At 46.8% G+C, this 20429-nt stretch overlaps 1 protein-coding gene across 1 annotated transcript in view; it reads right to left on the bottom strand.

Annotated features, from left to right (window-relative positions):
* Positions 1-8994, bottom strand: part of BCR (BCR activator of RhoGEF and GTPase) — a 117373-nt gene extending 108379 nt beyond the window's left edge. Inside the window, exon 1 of the mRNA XM_054995976.1 lies at positions 7660-8994. Within this exon, the coding sequence (XP_054851951.1) occupies positions 7660-8980 (1321 nt within the window). The 5' untranslated portion in view covers positions 8981-8994. The remainder of the gene's footprint in view (positions 1-7659) is intronic.
* Positions 8995-20429: the final 11435 nt, after the last annotated feature.

A 20429-nucleotide genomic window follows, 5' to 3' on the forward strand; every position in this document is an offset into this window, starting at 1 on the left:
CAACTTGAGGTCAGACATTTGGAAGCATCACTGCAAATCTGATGCATAAATAATATGTCACTGCAAATAATAATCCAAGATAGAGCAGCAGAGGACAAAATACTACAATGGCATTCTAGTCACCTTGCATGACTCGCGTCTGAAGCTTCAATGAGCATCTTAAATTTTTTTCTAATTTCTCAAAACATGGTCCCTTACAAAACAGATGTGACCATTGTGAGATGCTAACTACCACAGCTGTGGAGGTGGAGGAGGGGAGAAGAAGAGAGATTCTGATCAGCAAAGGGGAGAACTTCCCATACCATTCACCCCCCCCCCCAAATTACTCTCTCACACACACACTGTTTTTGGGGGAAGTAATTAAGGTTGGGAAAATAGCAGGTGGGGAGAAAGAGTTAATGTATCCACCAATGCTGAAAAGATCTGCGAAAGAGTCATTCCCAGATATACCACTGGTGTCCTCAACACAGAAGCCCATCAGCAAAGGGCCTCTCCTCATCAACTGTCTACAGAACTTCCTCACTGGTCTTTTACCACATTTCCACCCTGCCAGGCCAACATGCTGGGCTTCTCCAATCTTATCTTTATAACTAACCATGTGAAGCGGCTTATGCCAAGAGAGAGTGATCGGCCCAAGGTCACCAAGCGAGGTTATTTGTTGACTGTGGATCTAAACCACAGTCATCTTGTGGAGACAGCATTCTCATCTCAGATGTGTTCACAGGCATTACGGCCATAGAATTGGCATGTCTAAACCTATTTCCCATGTCACAGGAACCCAGCAGACAACCCCACTCCCAGAAGGGACACACTTGACAACCCACAACTGCAAATTTCACATTACCATCCACTCACAGCTTAATATCATATCCTTATCTTCAGAAATAAGGGAGCGATGAGCCTGAATGTGGAGGAGGGGTAGAATACGTACAAGTTTAGCCTCTGGTCACTCACTATGGTGACGACAGCTAATGCCAGTGAGAACGTGAGAGATTTCAACCACACCTCAGCTTAGGAAGATACTGCACCAATTTCAAAATCCACAGACTATTTATCTCTGGGAAGCAGCAAGGTGACCATTTAAGAAAGGCTTTTGTCCTCGTTGGGCCTGGAAAATCCCCTCGCCCATAGCAAAAAGGTTTAAGCCAGCGAGGAAAGCAGAAACACACAAATATACTGCAACATGAAAAGGCCTCAGAATGAACAGCTTCCCCCATCCCAAAGCAGCCGATGAAACTCAAAACCCAGCAAAATGTCACCAACCAAGTACAGCAGCAACAGCTTCTGAAGCCAAGTCAGCCCAAGAAAGAGTCCATGTTCAAGAGACAAGTGAGGTGAAGGCATTTAATGTACCATGGTGGCCCAGAGCCAAGTGCCAAAAGCACAGACCACGCTGCCTGGTTCTGCCACCTGGTTTTAAATGTATTTTTATTAAAATATTTATAACCCATTTTCCCCCTAAAGATCAAGACAGCTTATAAACCCAAAAACTCACAGGAAGATGCAGTTTGTTACTTATACAATGCATAGCCAAGAATACAAAGCAATTGAGCACTCTCCAAATGAGAGGCCATCTATGCTCCCAGTGGAACTCAGTACCTTTAACATCTACCAGAGTGAGTCTTTTCCCATTACAATGCAGAAAAGCTGCATCTGGCAGATAGAAGAACAAAAGCCCTTGCCAAAAGGGGAAAAAAGGAGCAGAATCACAGATAGGCCACTATAATTTCCATTTCACAATTCACATGTATTAAGGTCTGCAAAACCAGGACTGAAATAGACACATTAAGGTTTGCTCATGTTCTGGACCAACATTAAGGTTTCAGACGCAAGCTGTCCTAAGACAGAGCTGATCTAACTCCATGTGCATGGACCTGCACATGCAGAGTTCAAAAGCTTCCATGCCAGATACAAGCAGAGACTTGGCCATGATCGCTTCCAGGTTAATTACTGTGATACATGAGGTGGACAGCTTGGAAGCTGCAACAGGTCAGAATGCTGTGGTTCCAGCTAGAGAGAGACCTCACTGGTCTTCCAACTTCATTGGCTTTCTATATGCTTCTGGACCAGTTCAACAAATGCTGGTCATCAGTTCTCTTGATCTGGGGTTTTAAAGGGCCATCTTCTTCCCCATGTTCCTGTCCATTCTTTATTATTACCCATGGCCTTACTCCATCCCCATCCTTTAACAGAAGTGAGGCAGATGGCAGAGAGGAGCAAGGCTTTCTCTATTGTGGACCCCAGCTTCACAGCAGCCTCTCCTCAGATGCTCACCTGATCTGGTATCTTTCTGGTAGCAAGTGAAGAACAATCTATTCTTCCTTGCTTTTCAGTGAGGAGTGCTCCATTTCTTGGGTGATAGCCCTTTCAGCCTCTGCCCTTTAGTGTGATTATTGGTTATTTTAAAATTCTTTTTATCTCTGCCACTGAATTACTGATTTTTAATATTTTCAGTACTTCTTGCAAACTGTAAGAGAGCACATGAAGCTACCTTCTTCCCCATGTTCTTGTCCATTCTGGACAGACCCCTGGCTTATCAAGGTCGGTACTGTCTACACCAACTAGCTGTAGCTCTCCAGGGTCTTAGGTACCAGTCTTTCACATAACAATCTACTCTCTAATTTTGTTTTTTATAAACTTTAGATGCTGGGCTGAAGAGCAGTCCATCTCCTTCTGTTGGCTGTAGCCTTGACCACCCAGAAGAACTCTGTAAATCTACACTGTATTGATGCAATGGTGGTAGAGAAATATTCTTTCTTCCCTGCCATCGCTGCAACAGAACATGCATTAAAATAAGTTCCAGCCTGTGCTTTGTCGAATTCATCCTGAGTCTTTCTCCACTATCACTCCAGCCGTCCCCCTTGTCTTTTCATTGTCCACAGCCTCTCAGTAAACCAAGGGGCTGCCTTGGCTCTAAGACATAAGAGATGGCACCTAGGAGTGATCCTGTGAATTGCCTGAAACATTTCCTCATTCCATAGATCAACCAAGGTATTGACAGGAGCACCAAACCAGATCAGCAGGAAAATCCTGTAATACCATCTGAAAACCAGTCAGATCCAAAAACCAAAGAGGAGGTAAATAACAGTTATCAGGGTATGCCAAATAGAACAAAAAAAAAGTCTTCATCCATGGTGGAAGACAACAACAGAGGGCGACAGACAAATCTCCTGGGGGAGAAAGTCTGCCTCTCAAGCCCTGCTCTCTGTGCCCCTGCTTTTAGACATGAGACATGTGGCTACAGAAGACCAAGCATTTTCTGTGGTGGCACCTCACCTTTGGAATGCCCTCCTCCTTGAACCTCCTCTGGTACCGGTTTTACTTTATTTTAGACAACAGACCAAATCACATCTTTTTCAGCCAAGCTTTTAATTAGCATGTTTATCTTACCAGCAGCCAGAATAGCCCAGTTTGGCCCAAACTTTGGCTTGGTAGATAAGCAGGGTTGGCCATGGTCACCACTTGAATGGGAGACTACCAAGAAGACTGGGGCTGCTCTGTAGAGGAAGGCAATGGCAAACTACCTCTTCTCACCACTTGCCTTGAACACCCCATGGTTGGGGCCACCATGAAGCATCGGCCCCCAGACTCACCTGGGCAGCCGGTTTGCTGTCCGCAGGGTGGCTGGGGGAGGTGGAAAGTGTGACAGCCACCATGTTCTCCCAGGCTTCCTCGGTCCACCCGCACCCAATGAATTCAAACCCTCCCCGGCCAATCAGCGTCGGCCAGGGAGCAGCCAGGCATGGTGGGCAGGGCGCAGGTGGGACTTTGAGGAGCCCAGTCTTCCCTCTGGTCCTCCGACCCACTATTTAAGCCAGGCAGCCGCACCAGGGCCCCAGTTGCGTTCTGGCAAACAAAGTCCCACCCACCACTCCCTGCTTCTGGTTGTTTTGTTGCTTCGTTATTTCTGGGTGCCATTAAGTAGTTCTGTCACATCTTCTGAGGGGGGGCAGCTTGGCATTGGGATCCGATCCCTTTGGGGGGAGATGGGACCTGCGGGCCACATCTAACCCCATTTATAGGGGATTCCCATAAGGAATCCAGGGAGTGAGGCCAGGGGGTGGGCCCGGCTCAGGCGGCCTGCCGGTAAAGTCTCACTCCCAGGTGGCAGGGGGACAATGAGGGGTGTACACCCAATTGACCCTGCTAACTGCCATCCCTCGGTTTCCCCTCCACAGCAGGGTCTGTGGGGGCTGGAGGGCATCGACTGGCAGGCGGGTCAGCCAATGTGGGATCCGATCCCTATGTGTGCCAATGCTCCTGTCACTGTAATCAGTAAAGTTGTGGCCTTTGTTAACTTCATCTGCTGTGTATGTGTGTCCTTGTCGCCATCACTCCCTGTCTCTTCCAGCTGCCCATCATTGCTGGACAGCAATCAGTTGTGACCTGACTGCACATTCTTTCTTTATCTTACCAGCTTTTTAATGGTCTGCCTCTGTTTTATGGATAGTTTTTATGCTGTCCAATAGCTTGTTTTTAGTATTCTGATGTCGTTTTAACTGTAAGCCACCGTGAGCAAGACATTGAAGAAGTGCCATAAAAATGTTCTAAATAAATAAACAAACTGTAACAGCAGGAGGAACCAGCAGATCCATTACAGGCGGCAAAGGCACAGGGATAGGGTCTTTATCCCAACCTAGGCCTGCTGAAGGGTGGCTTGCAGCTACCTTCTTAGCCTGCTGTGAAAGGGAAAGGAAAACAGCTCTCTTGGTGCTACCCTAAGCCTCTTCTGAAAGGACTAGGACAGCGGCTCTTCATTAGCATGGCTTTCATCCTCTACCAGAGATAAAAACCTTTCAAATCCCTATATTAAAGCACCTGCTTCTCTGTAATAGCAGCCCTGCCAGCTGCATTTGCCCTTCCAGCACTAGCCATGGCTACCTTTTCTCCCTTCCATTCTTTTGTTCTTTAGTCAAAAACTGAAAACTCTTGGAGGCTCCCCAGCCAGCTAAAGAGCATCGTCAGACAGATGGCTACAATTCAACTTAAACCAGCATTTAGTCCCAGTTTCATATCCCCCATCCCTTTAAGGACTCACAAAAGATTCACAAGACCTGAGAAACCCCAGAGTCTGATTGGGGAAAGGAAGGCACAGAGAGGATAAGGGTTGGAATGCACAAATGCCCTTAAGGCCCCAACAGCCTTTCCTTCCAACAACAGGGAAACAGCAGAGGTGGATGTGATCGTAAAGATCTCCATTCCACCAAGCAACCTTTAATACAATAAACAAGACCCCAGAGTAGTGTTTGCCTTTACAGATTTCCAAATGCACAGACAAAATGGAGACAGCCCTGGAGAACTGAACAGCTCAAGAGCATGAAGACAGCCACCCCCTCCCCCGAATCTCTTCACCCTGGGGAGATTCCCCACTTCTGCAGGAATTCTGTTCAGTTTGCAGACGTCTGACTCAATCCCTCCAACAAAGGCAGAGAAAAAGGAATATAAAGCATGGACCTGAAAAGAAAATGGGCTTTCAGTTTCCTATGCTGAGACAAAAGCTTACCAGAAAAACAGAAAAATCAAGCTGCTCAAGTCAAATCCATTCATTTTAAGAAAAACTATCAAAATACATTTTAATACTCTACCACTTTTGTGTTTTCTCTAAACATGCACAACACAGTCTGTATAGATCTCCCCTTCCTGGTAAAGGTCTTAACTGCTGGTATTTTGCACAGTGCATATTTAAATTGTTGAGCTGTAAGCCACCTTGAGCGCCTAATAATCAACAGATCTCAACAGCATAAAAAATAAATTATTCTGCAAAACCTTTCCCATCTGCAGCCAGTCAATCCTTCCCTCCCTCAATATCATCAGTCCTTGTGCTTTCTCTTGTAGCTAAGATAGAGGATGTTAAACCCACTTGCTAGGCAGGGGCTGAACCACCCATGTGCAATGTACAGCACCTGGCACTCTGTCAATGCCACTTTAAGCAGCATTGGCTGCAGGCCACTTGCCCAGAACTGGAATGAAGGAACAATTAACCTGCGGTTTCACTGCTGATCACTTTTATTCTCACAGGGTCCAGGCACATGCCAGATTCGGGACCAAGTACACTTGAAGCTGGAGTTCTGTGACCACCTCCAAATATGCACTTGCCCTCCAAAAGCTGCCTTGATAAGGGAGGTGGGAGAGAGAAAAATATGGATCCGAGACATAGTCTGGGTGAAAAGGACTAACTCTCCCCGCCCAATGCTCTCTCTCTGATCAAAACCAGCTGCTTTAAGCCCCACTAGGCTTAAACCAGCATCCATATATGTGCCAGTCACTCCCCACTCTATTCTGAAGCTTGAAACAGAAAGGGGGGAGATGAAGGCGCCATTTTCAAGGGAAGAAATGTCACGTGCAGGGGGAGGGGAGTTACTTCTCACCTAGTGCTGAAGCCCTGATCCATACTGTCCCTGCCCACAGCAGCTTTTTTTCAGATGAACTCGTTATGATTACTGATGCCCCACTGTAATTTTTAGAAGCAAATCACGCAGATCCCGATCACAGACCTCCAAAGTCAAGGGAAGCCTGTTCCTTAAGGAATGTGCAGAAAGCCTCTTTGCCATGTGTTCTCCAATACACAACAACCCCCCAAGACTAGCTGAGGGTAGCCAAGTCCAAGAATGCTTCTTCATGCACAGTTTTCTCCTTCCTGACCCACTATGTTCATTTCCGCTAATCCAATGATAAGGTCAGTTTACTAAATGTTCCCACAGAGAAGCCTACCTCAGTGAAGCAGGAGGGACTGAACAACCTTCTGAAATATCCAGAAAGTGGAAGAAAAAGCAAGCACCTCTAGCCCACCTACCCCAGTTATGAGGCCATGAACTAATGATGCCTTTGTTGCACTCCCCCACCCCCAACCAACTAGGTAATCCAGACCAGAGCAGGTAGGAAGCACAGCACAAAATAGAAAAAAAGGTGCCTGCAACAAGCACATGAACCAGGCCATTTGCCCCAACAACTTAAAAAACAACACAAGAATGCATGGAGGGCTCATACTAACTCAGGAAGACTAGCTGGACAACACAGATGGATTCAGCAGAATCGTGATGGGAGATTACCTCTCCCTCCTAACAACAGTAACAAATCAAGGCAGAAACACTTCCTCCCAACTTTAAAAGCAGAGGTGACCCAGAATAATTGGGGGGGGGGGGATTTTCCTTCAAAATAAGCATAAGACTCAGAAATTCTGTTTAAGCTACCCGGACTCCTCCAGATACAGGCGATAAGACAAAGACATCCTCTTTAGGATTAAGATTTGGGTTTTAAATACAAGCTAGATTTCAAGGGTATGAGCTTTCAAGAGTCAAAGCTCCCTTCATCCAAGGAAGGGGTTTTGATTCCCTAAAGCTCATACCCTGGAAATCTAGAAATCTGCAGACCAACACAGCTGCCCACCTGAAACTATCTTTGGAGCCATGTTACTTTCTAGAAACATCCAAACATCTGGCCATGCACAGATGTTTCACAGTTCTTGGGTCCTTTGGAACTTTAACCACTTTGGATCTCAAGCTCAGCCTCCTCTCCTAATCTCCGCTAAGGAATCTCAGCCTCACACTCTTGTGCAGCCACAGCCAAGGTGTCACCACACAATGCAGTGACATGGACAGCACAGAAATTCACTCACATTTCAAGCCAACTGCTTTAAAAGGGGAGAGAGAAGGTACCCACCAGCATCTCCATGGAAACAACTGTCCAGAGAGGGCCTCCCAGAAAGCAGCTCGTTGTCACTAGGCCAGATCTGCCCCGTTTTCCGAACTCCAACAATGGTAGCTTCGGACACGATGACCTGTTGCTGCCGGTGCCGCTTTTGGGACTGGGGGGTGGGGGGGCTGCTGCTGTCGAAGGACTGCTGGGAGTTTTGTGACGGAGACCGGCTTTTGTCCCGGTACAGGCGGTAGGTGGTGGGGCTGGGCGACACGTGGCTAGACTGGCCCGAGGAGAAGTCCTCCTCGCTGGACGTCAGGTTCTCGTTGGAGCTGCAGTCGGGCGTGTAGCCCCCACCGATGTCCTCGAAGCTCCGCGGGGAGTAGGAGCGACGGGGCCAGGTGAGGTGCTTCTCGGGCTCGGTGGCACTGGGATTGCGCAGGAGGGGGCCCCTGCTGCCTTCGCCGTCGCCCACCATGCCGCCCACCATGCCGCCCACGTAGATGCTCTGGTAGGGCTGCAAGTCCACCGGCTGCCACGACGGGCGGCCGCCCCCGTTGGCGTTGAGCAAGTTGTCCTTGAGGAAGCGGGAGTTCAGGTCCGGGTCCTCGTACTCGCCGTCCAGGGCGCAGATGGCCTCGGCAGCCCTGGCCCGGGGCGAAGGCAGGGCGGGCAGCGCTCGCCGGCGCTCCAGCTGCATGGCCTGGCTGCCCAGCGAGCTGATCTTGTCGGAGACTTCCTTATCGTTGACCTTCACGAGGCCGCGCTCGTGGTGGTACTCCAGGTTCACGTAGAAGGGCTTCTCCAGGCCGTCCGACGGCGCCCTTTTCAGCCGCTCGAAGTTGGAGCGCAGCGCGGCCACGCTGCTGGCAGCGGCCCGCTCCTTGCCCACCGGCTCGAATGCGCCTTCCTTGTCTGCGCTGCCGCCGCTCAGGAGGCGGCGGCCGGAGGAGGGCCGGTGCTTGGAAGGTGACACGTCGGGCTCGCAGCGGGCCTCGGTGTCCTCCAGGCCTCGCTTCAGCTTCTCCTCACCGGCGCCCTTGCAGCGCTCGGGCTGAGGCTGGCCGTCCGCCGGCTCAGGGGGGTCGGTCTCGGGCACGTGCGAGGAGCGCTTGAAGCCCCAGCGCGTCCGGTCGTAGCTCTTCTTCTCCTTGGCCAGCAGCGTCTGCAAGTAGATCATGCGGAAGCGCTCCTTGTTCACCTCCAGCTCCAAGCGCCGGATCGAGGCTTTGCAGCGCTCCAGCTCCTGCTCGATGTCGCCCACCGACTGCAGCGCCATCTGGGGCGGCTCCGAATCCGCGAACTGGGCGCGCCAAGCCTCGGCAAAGCCCACCGGCTCCACCATCTTGCCGCCCTCGAGGCGCGCGCCAGCCCCCGGGGCTCAGCCGGTCCCGCAGCCCATCCTGCGCGGCGCCGGCCGGCGGGAAACAAAAGGACGCGCCGGGAAGACGGAGAGGGAAGGGAGCGGCCCCCAACCCCGCGCGCGACGGGGCCGAGGGGGGGCCGGGGGCCGCTTCTGCCCGCCGCCCGTGGCTCTTCCGAGGCGCGGTTCCCCTTTCGCTTCTGCTTCCCCCACCGCCAGCGGACAAAGCGGCCCAGCGGATCACCCCGCGAAGCGGCTTACGCGAGTCCTGCGCCCCGGAGCTTCACGCTGCGCAGAGTCGCCGTTCCCCATCGCTGGCTGGCCAGGCTTGCTCTCCCGCTGGCAGGCTCAGGAAGGGAAGAGAAGGGGCGGAGCAGCACTCCGGGCGGGCCCCTTAAAGGGGCAGCGGGAAGGAGGCGCTGCGCGGGCGAGGCGAGCGGGGTTTTGGCTGCTTGAGGTGCCCACCGGCTTGGGGGAGTTGCCGGGCTGCGCCCCCCTCCCAGCTTGCCTCCCCCGGAGCCGCCGGTGCGCGCGCTGGCGCTGCACGAGTTCTGAATCCCAACGGCTGGAGTCGGCCTTGGAGGAAGGCCGCAGTCTGGCTTTGGCATCTCGCACGGAGTTCGCTGGGCCCGACCGCCGTTGTGCCCTAGGCTGACGCTTCTTACTCTTTTGAAACCCCGCATGCTCCATTTCATATTCATTTTCTCCGCTGTCAGTGTTTGGATGTTACTGTTCTTAAGACGGGAAACGAACGATTCTAAGGCGTTTCCGGAGGATCAGGATTGGAGTCCGGTGGCACCTCAGAGACCAACAAGACTTTTCAGGGTGTGAGCTTTCGAGAACCAGAGCTCCCCTCTTCAAATTCAGCAGTAGATTTTCATGTGAAGATTGTTAATGCTTCTGAGGTGAGTGCCACTTTCAGGATTTTCTTGGCCAACACCATCTCTTTGAGGTCGGCCCCTGTGTGAGATGGGATGCTGAACTACATGGACCAGATCCAGCAGGGCTCTTCTTATGTCCGTAGGATGCTGCCCCACAATAGATCCAGAGGGGTTATTCGTGTTAGTCTGTAGTTGCAAAATAGTAAAAAGTCCAGTAGCACCTTTAAAACTAACCAACTTATTTGTAGCATAAGTTTTTGAGAACCACAGCTCTCTTCGTCAGATCTGACAAAGAGAGCTGTGGTTCTTGAAAGCTTATGCTACAAATAAGTTGGTTACTCTTAAAGGTGCTACTGGACTCTTTACTATTTTGCCCTACTATAGCATAAGCAAGGACAGTCTTAGCCAATGGGCAACTGCCCCAGGCCCCACAATGAGGAATTCCCAACCAGCAACAGTTCCACTCCTGTGCAGAAGGAGAAAGAACAGGCACTCACTGCCATTCATGCCGGCCCCATCCAGGGCTCAAGCAGCCAGATCAGCCATGACCACTCACACCTGCCTTGTCTAGGGCTTGAGAAGCCAGCTTGTGGCAGCAGCCACTTGCACCCACCTCATCCAGGGCTTGGACAGCTGGCTTCTGGTGGCAGTTCCTACCCATTTTACCCAGGGTGAGGGAGCGAGCAAGGTAATGGTAGCAATAATTTTGGGTCCCCATTCTGAAGTTTTACCCAAGGCTCTTGAATCACTAAGACTGCCTTGGAACATGTCTTGAAGACAAGACAGTGGCCCAACATCACCACATGCCACCTTTGGAATACTGTCAGCGTAAGGGCTAGAACTGGGTGATGCTGAAGGGGAGTAAGACTTAGTAGCAATCCTAGGCTCCCGCTGACTCTACAATAGGGTCACTTCTACACTGGCAAGCTTGATGGTGTAAGTGACCCCCGCCCCCCGACTTCAATACAGATTCAGAAATAACAACATACTCCCAATACCTACACTGGCCCATGGGAAAGAGGACTTTTTGTGCACGCACACACACAAAAAGGAAGCACTTTGGGCAAGCAGCCAAGTCTGATAACACACATAGGAAGACCCAAAGAGGTCAATGAGCAGAGAAACACTTGAGAATTGTTCATGCACTTTGCAACTTCTCCATCTAACCTCCCTCTATGTCTTTATTTACACACTGGTAAAAAATACCTACGTTTTCTGGCACACCTCTTCCTTTTTACCTACATGTTTGGACAGAGCTCAGTTAGCTGAACAGTGTGACCATGTGGCTATCCTCTCTCATATTTCAGTGACCAGAGAGGCACGCTAAATAAATGTGTGTAAAACTTACATGAGTTGCATTCAGTGAGTCGTTCATTAACATTTGATGTTAGTCTCAAGGAGCTGCCAGGTAATTCATTAATATTTACAGTGTATTTTGAGATCTAAGGCCAGAACTTGTCAGAGGTCCAAAGCATTAGAAGGAATTTGCCCTCTGCATTTTGGATGCTGATAATCTATCAGTATGTATTATTAAAACTGCTTCCTTTGGGCAAATGGTTTTATAGAATTCAAATTTTCATTACATCTCTGCTTAATGAGAAGTATCCTTGTCATGGGAAGATCTTTTAAGGAATGGCGCATCAGGGGTTTCAGAGAGCAATCCTTGGTTTTGCCTTTTCATTGCTGTGATTTATGGTTATTACTATTCTGATACACGAATCACTAGCGTTTAAATGGGAAAAAGTGGAATCTTTGCAAACATACTTCTAACCTTTCTTCAAGGAGATTTATAATGGAGTGCTCCTTACTATTGCTCAGGCACTCCAGAACCACCTAATCAAATAGGAGAGAGTTAACTAAGAATTTTACAGTGCAAACTAACAAAGAGATTTCAGGTCCATGATTCGTAGGCAGGTCCATTAAAACAAACCTCATACACTGAAATTCTGTGCACATTGCAAGGCACAAGGAGGTGAGGGTGCAATTGTTGGGTCAGTCTTCTTGTTTGCCCTCCGTCAAATCAGAAACCCAGTACAAGCACATTGAGAATTACCTGTTTCTGACACATGCATGCTAGCAGTAGCAGGGGGCTGAAGCACAACATTCGTTTACATCCCATGTTTCTCCGCAATAGGGACCCAAAGCAGCTTACATCATTCTCTTCTCCGTTTCCCCATGTTTTCAACCTTCACTCATGAGTCTTAAGGCTTCCAAGCTCCCTTTCCATAACCGCTCAAGCCCTCTTGTGTTTAATAAAGGAAACTGAAGCAAAGCAGCGCTTAACTAATCTCTCTACTATGCCCTCTTGTGGGCGAAAGCCTCCTATATTTCCCTAAACTGGAAGGCTGCTACTCTATTTGTAAAAATGGATTTGTGGGCCTTCTGAAATTTATTTCATACATTTTTATGCCTCCACTCCAGAGTCTTGCTCAAGGTGGCTTTCTACTAAAAGCACCATCAAATTATCCTACATTACCAATACAAAAAAACTATTTGGAAAAAATAATAAAAACAAAATCTGTATAAATCCTTTTATTAGGCATCACTTCTATTATTAGGTATTTATTATTAAAACAAGCCAAGAACATAAAAACAGCATAAATATATCCATAAAACAGACCTCAGACCAGGAAACCATAAAATTGCTGAAAAGATTTTTTTAAAAAGTTAAATGCTTGGGTAAAAATTTTTTGGCTTGGCACCAAAAAATATAGTAGATGCCAGGTGAGCTTCAAAGGGAAGGGTATTCAGAAGACACATCTGAAAATGCCCTCTCTCTGGGTGCCACCTCACATCTGAAGGAGGGGGCACAGAGAGTAGGCAGATGTTAACCGGTACACTTGATGTTATGGGAGGAGGTCGTTCTTTTGTTACCCTGGTACCAAGCCTTTTAGGGTCTTAAAGGTAAAAACCAGCACAGATGGGCAACCAGTGCAGATATTTCTGCACAGGGATGATACAAATACAGTCTCTGTAACCAGCTCCTGACCATAGCTAATCCAGTGCATTTTGGACCAATCTAAGTTTCTGGGCCATTTTCAAAGGTTGCCCCACATGCAGCACATTGCAGTCATCTAAACTGGATATGATCAGAGCATGGCTCACCAATCACGTAGGTGTTAAACTGCATTGACGGGGAGGGGACAAGATGGAATTCTCTGAGACCCCTTAGCATAAATAGCATGGAGTGAACAGCAGTCTCCCAGTACTACATTCTGGAATCAGTCAGTCAAGTAAGGTAGAATCACAAAAGCTTGGTGACTCTGACTCCCACCCCAGCCAGCCTCTCCAGAAGGGTACCAGGGTTGGTGGTACTGAAAGCTGCCAACAGATCTGGGAGAATCAACAGAGATGCATTCCCCTTGTCACTTTCCTGGTGAATGTCATTTGTCAGAACGACCAAAGTGTTTTCCATCCCTAACCTAAATCTGGATTGAAATGGATCTAGATGAGCATTTCTCAACCTGTGGTTCCCATCCCCAAAGTGGATTGTGAAGCCTGTGAAAGGGGGTCCCGGGCTTTGGTAATTTTATTGATTTTGGGTTGCTTTGTTTAAGTGAGTCACCATAACAAGTAAGTTTGGTCTTGTGGGTCACGATACCAAAAGGGTTGGGGATCACTGATCTAGATCATCTATTTTATTTAAGACTGCTTGAAGCAGTCACCCACCTGAACAACCTGCCCAAGAACGGAATATTATCCACTGGTCAGTAGGTGTTTAGGTCACTGGAGTCCAGGGAGGCCTTATTCATGAGTGGTCTCACTCATATCCTACCACATTTATTATGTCCTGGACCCATTCAACCATTCCAGGATAGCATGATACTATTATCTGTTAGGGGCAAGCCGAGACATGGGCCACACAGTTTTAAGTAGCTTGTCCATCAGCCCTCACCTACTGATAGTCAACTAGAACCAGACTGCACTCCAGTGGCATCCTGAGATTGAATTGAACCAACTATGAAATCCATCATGCAGACGTGAGTGGTTCTATCTGCAAAATGCATGTTTTCTGAGTCTACATCTTCCTGGACCTGAAATAAGAGCCGTTTCACAAACTAGGAAAGTTCTGCTGGATAGCATTGTGCAGATGCAATGGTGACAATCTCACTTTGCCATCATTGGATAGGCAAAGTAACATGTTGTCACCTGTGTTTGGCCACATCTGATTTGATTTTTCCTCCACTTGTGCTCCAACACCTGCCTGTTTAATCATCCCAAGCTCTTCAGTAAACCAAGGGGCATTCTGAACTCCACAGGATGGGAGAGGATGCTCAAAAACACACACATCTTTATTATTAAAATTGTCTTTAAGATAACTCAGGATTGCATAGGATGTATCGGCAAATACAGTAACAGAGGAATCGCATTTTCAGAGCATCATATGTGACAATTACACTATCTGCCTGTTTTCTTGTTGAGTGGGCAAAAAGGAATCTGGAAAAGGTTAAAAAGGATAATAAAAGTATTATGTGTGAGGTGCGGTCAAGTCACTAGTTACTTAAGGCAACCTCGCAAGTAGCCTTCAAAGCAGCGAGAAGCATAGGTGGTTTGCCGTTGCCCTCCTCTGCAGAATCTTTTTGGTGGTCTCCTATCCAAATACTGACGCTGCTTAGCTTCCAAGATCCAGTGAGATTGCACTATACCATGCTGCCTTCCCTCCCAATAAAAGTATTAAACCACAGCAAAATGGACAGTGGTACAACTTTCACTCATGATGAAACTTTTCTACAGTTTTTCTTGCAGCCATATATGAGAAGTGTGATATAAGTTGATTTGGAGCCCACCACCAACACTGCATGATTCTCAGAAGGGAGTTAACATGCAGCACTTTCTACCAAAAGTTATTTAGAGTTTAGGCATGGCATGGACAACATTCACGTGCAGTCTTCAACTATTCCGTCTCAGGTTCATTCACATGTTCATCTACCAATGTTGTATATGCTATCAAGTGTCAGTGATGCCCTTCCACCCTCTACATTGGACAGACAGGTCAGTCCCTATGCAAAAGAACAGATAGACATAAATCTGACATTAAAAAATCACAACACTCAAAAACCAGTGGGAGAACATTTTAATCTTCCAAGACATTGCTGACCTAAACGTAGCTATCCTCAAACAAAAAAGCTTAAAGGGCAGATTACAAAGTGAGGATTGCTGAAACAGTTCATTCACAGGATCAGAATAATGGGACTGGCACTGAATAGAGACAGAGGATTCTTATCTCACTACCACTACAGATGCTAATTTCTGCTCTAATCATGCTGCATTGCACCTTTACACCTGATTCCCTTCTTTGCCTCACCTCACCCTCCTCCCGACAGGGATATAAAGGCTTAAGGATTGCCACTCCTCCTTGCATCTGAAGAAGGGAGCTTGAATCTCAAAAGCTTACACCCTTAAAATCTTCTTCTTCTCTAAAGTGTCACTGGATTCAAATCGTGCTGGATTGTTCAATCTCTCCAAGTGGCTTATTTTCTCTCCAGTTGTTTATATCAGTCACCAAAACAGATGACTAAATATCAAGAAATGTCAGGGATCCTGAAATTCTGCCATCATCCACTAGTCACCCCTGATTAATGTCCATTGCCACCCACTCGAGATTGGATAGGCTGTTTCCCCAGAGATTAATCAGATTCCCAAGACCTAGTTTGAATATCAAGGTGCAGTGCTTGAATATGTGTGCTATGGAAGAGAATGTTCCTGAACATATGAAAAATGTCCCTCTTACACTGTTGAATTACATTCTACCTGCCCCCCCCCAACATATCAGGATCAAAGGAAGGATGTTTCCAGGGAGACCTGAGCCGTAAATGGAACCTTGTCTTAAAAAAAAATCTTTGTGGCAATAAAGCTCCTGTGGCGCTCAACACTAGCATTGCCTATTCGCTCACAGAAGCATTTCAGCATGGTGGAATATTTCTTCCTACTTCTGACCGCCTAAAGAAGAAGCTGAATGAAATCATACATTTAAATAGGTCTATCTACTTTTAGTGATCATTCAAGAGTGAAAAAACCTTGATTTTTAAACATGACAAGTAAGATGTAAGTCCTATTCTACTAGTGGCCACAAAAGGCTAAATGGAAGCTTGACAAGACAGATTCACACAAAATGACAATAGAAGTCCTATGATTTGATTCCCCGGGTCATCTGAATTAACTATCCTTTCAAGGTACACACAATGCTTCTCTATTATTTTTGGTGTCTTTAAAAAAATTCCCACCTTTTCCAGATCTTTCTGCAAATATCCCTCCTCTCTTCTTTGGCCCTATTGTATGGATCTTTTGATCCACACTCTGGGTCCAGGTTCAGAAAATATATATGTGAAATGGCCCTCATGCAGATCAAACAATCCTCAAAGGGGGTCACTGAGGCTAATATTTCTATAAAAAAGAAGGCATTCTCAGATTTGCATAAAAATCATTTCTAAAGGGGGGTGTAAACACCCATGGTGACAGCAACATCACAGAGCAATCCAATCACGTTCACCAACTTGAAATGGCACTCAACAACCAAAGATGACATAGATAATGGCGGGGGGAGACGGGGGGGGAGGAGCAAGAAGACATTGTAAGGGATGGGAGGAGAGGAGAACCGATAAAAAGAGAAGAAAAGTTGGTGTGAAAGAACAAAGCAAAGCCAAAAGATGAGGAATAAAGCCGAGATGAAGACAGAAGGGAAAGTGGAGGGTGGCAAAGGTGGACTAAAGTGGGTTCCAGAATGGGGAAGAGAATAAGACCCTACACAAGAAAGGAGGCAAGCAGAAGAGAAGAGGAAGAGCCAGGCAGAAGTGGGAGACAGGTAGAAAGATGAGATAAGAAGCCAAAGGGGTAGAGATCAAAGGGCAAGCAATGGGGGAGGGAAGCAGAACAGAAGCAAGAAAGGGTAGAATTGGGGGGGGGAATTTCCTGTCCTTCACATGTCCATCTTGTATATATGCACACAAACAATCTGTATGTGGGTTAAACTATTTAAGCTAATTTTTTGTACTGGGAAAAACTACTTTGGCTTCTTCCCTCATACAACACCTATACATCTTGCCTCTGCCCCATCCTCCCTAAATTATTTTTATTTATTTTATTCTATTTATATTCTGCTTTCCCTGCAAGCGGGCTCAGAATGGATCACAGATAGTAATAAACACAATAAACACAAGATAGCATAATTTAAATTAAAATATCTTAGTCAGTACAATAAAATATATAAGACAGTCAGAATGGATCACAGATGGTAATAAATACAATAAACACAAGATAGCATAATTTAAATTAAAATATCTTAGTCAGTACAATAAAATATATAAGACAGTCAGAATGGATCACAGATGGTAATAAATACAATAAACACAAGGTAGCATAATTTAAATTAAAATATCTTAGTACAATAAAATATATAAGACAGTCACGCCTATATTGCACATCCACCAAACATTAAAACAGATCCATGGGGCAGGGTGGCCAGCTACCAGACTATAACAGTCTGTGGGGGGAACACTTCCTTCCTTAGTAGGAGGCCAGTTTCTTGGCCTGCCTGCCTCAACTTCCATATGCCTGGAGGAACATCTCTGTCTTGCAGGCCTGGTGGAAACCCAGGCCCACCTGGGCCTGGGTTTCCACAGACAGAGAGTTCCACCAAGTTCCACCCAAAAACCCTGGCCCTGGTCGAGCAAAGTGAACCTCCCTAGGGCCAGGGACCACCAGTAGATGTTTATCTGCCAAACAGAGCAGCTTCCGGGGAACATATTGTGAGAGGCAGTCCCGCAGGTATGCTGGTCCCTGTCCACTAAGAGCTTTGAAGGTTAAGATTAGAACCTTAAACCTGATCTGGAATTCCACTGGGATCCAGTGCTGCTGGTGCAAAACTGGTGTTATATGTGACCAGAATGGAGTCCCGCTGCATTCTGGACCAGTTGTAATTTCCGGAGCAGACCCAAGGTAACCCAACGTAGAGCAAGTTGCAGTAGTCCAGCCTGGAGGTGACCATTGCATGGATCACCATGGCAAGTTGCCTAATCTGATGAAGATAGAAGATAGAAGAACGCAGATTTGGCAACTGCTGTGACCTTGGCCTCCATTGACAAGGAGACATCCAGGACCACACTCAAACTTCTTGTCACTGACACAGGCGCCAGCAGCATCCCATCAAGGGTTGGAAATCGGATCTCAGAACCCATTATCCCACAGCCCAGGTAAAGGACCTCCTTCTTCATAGGATTCAGTTTCAGTCTGCTCTGTTTCAACCAGACAGTCACAACCTCCAAAGCCCTGGCCAGATTTTCCAGAGCAGAATCCAGCCAGCTGTCCATCAACAACAGTGTACTGATGACAACACTTCACACCAACTGGGTGAGGGGACACATGTAGATGTTAAATAACATCGGGGAGAGTATCGACCCGAGGGATGCCCCACACTAAAGGGTGGCAAGCTTCCCCAGCACAACCCTCTGTCCCCGGCCATGGAGAAAAGAGACAAGCCTAAGGGAGACAGTGAAGGAATTATGTGGGCACGTGGACAGAGGAGGATTTGACAGCTGCCCTCACACAATGTCAAGCATTTTCCCAAGTCCATATTGCCACTAGTGCTGTCCTTTCTCCTGCACAGGAGGAGGGCAAGCTGTTACACGAGAAGCAAACAGGAACACTTACTCTCTCTCTCTCTCTTGTGGATGTCTTTCCTTATTAACACACATAAATAAAAGCTAAGCCAAAATATGAGCATCTGCCCAAGAAATTATGAACAAATGGGTGTGTGTGTCTTACCATCCAGCCAAATTTTGCATCATCCAGTTTGAGCAATTTCTTGGCTACCGTAATGTGATCTCAATTGGATTTAAGAGGAAAGGGGGTTGTATAAATCAATTTGTAAAAAGCTACTACTGTTAATAAGAAAACTGGATAGTTTAAGAATGTGCTTTAAGAAGAATGAATGAAACAAGACTTTGTATGAAAACTATTTTTATTTTCCCATGGTGTCCCTGCGCATGGGTTACAGCACCAAGTGAAATGAAACATCAAATCAGCTGAGTCATTTCTGTTGCTTGAAAACAGGGTACTGCTTTTTTCCACTATGCTGGTAAAAGATGATGGAAGAGTCCACTGTGTTTAACAAGCAAGAACTGCGTTCTGTTGAAGGGGCCCAATATGATGCTCTCCAGAACAGTACAGAACAGATCAAAGATCTACCTGAAAAAGAATTCTGTTTCCACAGATATTCTAAAACAGTTGCTCATAGGCTAGAGCTCATTACACCAAGATTCATTGAGGAAAACTGGCAATGCCAGAGAAAGGTTCTGCTTCGAGTTACCCATCAGTCTTTCAGATGACCAAGACTCTTGTTTCTGTTACCAGACTACATCGCTAGAATCTGCCATTGCTGGCCTGTGACGCTAGCAAGCAGAGCAGAACCCTCATAAATTTCCTCTGCTGATTGCTTTCATCTGCGTCTCAATTTATAGGCAAAGAAGTTTTATTTTGAGTTACCATGACCAACAGCCATTGATCAGCCTCCCTCCATCTTCATGAATGTGTCTTTTTTTTTTTAAGCTCTTCAAACTATTGGCCACTGCCACTTTTATAGTAGTAAGCCCCATAAATTGTGTGGTGTGGGGGAGACTTTATTTTTTTTTTCTTTCCCAACCTTTCCATATCCTTTTCCATAGGTTTCCCTCCCTCTCCCATAATAGTTGGGGGCAACCAATGAAATTGTTGGGAAATAGGTTCCAAACAGACAGAAGAAAATAATTCTTTCTTGAATGAGTGATTAAACTGTGGAATTCACTGCCATGGGAAGTACTAATGGCCACAAGTGTACAAGCATAGATAGCTTTAAAAAGGGGGGTTAGACGGATTCATGGAGGAGAGATCCGTCAATGGCTACTAGCCATAGGGAGCCGTCCAATCCAGAGACAGTAAACCTATGAATAGCAGTGCTTGGAAGCAGTAGCAGGGCAGGGCCTCAGGCTCCATGCCCCGTTTGTTTGGCCTTCCAGATCAACTGGTTGGCTGCTGTGTGAAACTGGATGCTGGACTAGCTAGATGGACCACTAGTCTGATCCAACAAGCTCTTCTTATGTTCTTATCCTGAATGTATAGCTGCCTTCAAAAATTGCAGCCAGGCATCGGGTTCCCCGATTACAGAGGAAGAACAACAACTAGCTGCACGGCTATCATGTGGGACAGCAGCTGCGAATTTAGCTAATGGTTAGTTTGGGTCATAAAAAAAGGAGAACAGTTTCTCTTAAGTCACTTTTTGCATACTATACATAATTTTATTAACCCCTCTCTCTTCCAGCATTTCCCACTTTAGCTGGACAAATACAGGCCAAACATCTTAGCATTTTCAGGATGTAAGGTTTCAGACTTCACAGAATGTATTTTGTTTTTTTCTCGATTTGTGTATTTTATTTGCAATGTACCTAGAAATCATGAACGGGACAGGAAAGAAATTAACCAAGAACTACGTCGGCTTATCCGCCTCTCTTAACCAACCCCAAGATCAGTGCCTTGTTACATATGCCTGTGTCCCTAGGCTGAGCCATCCCTTCTGCTTG

This window comes from Eublepharis macularius, chromosome 13, assembly GCF_028583425.1.
Source record: "Eublepharis macularius isolate TG4126 chromosome 13, MPM_Emac_v1.0, whole genome shotgun sequence".
NCBI classification, from domain to species: Eukaryota; Metazoa; Chordata; class Lepidosauria; order Squamata; family Eublepharidae; genus Eublepharis; species Eublepharis macularius.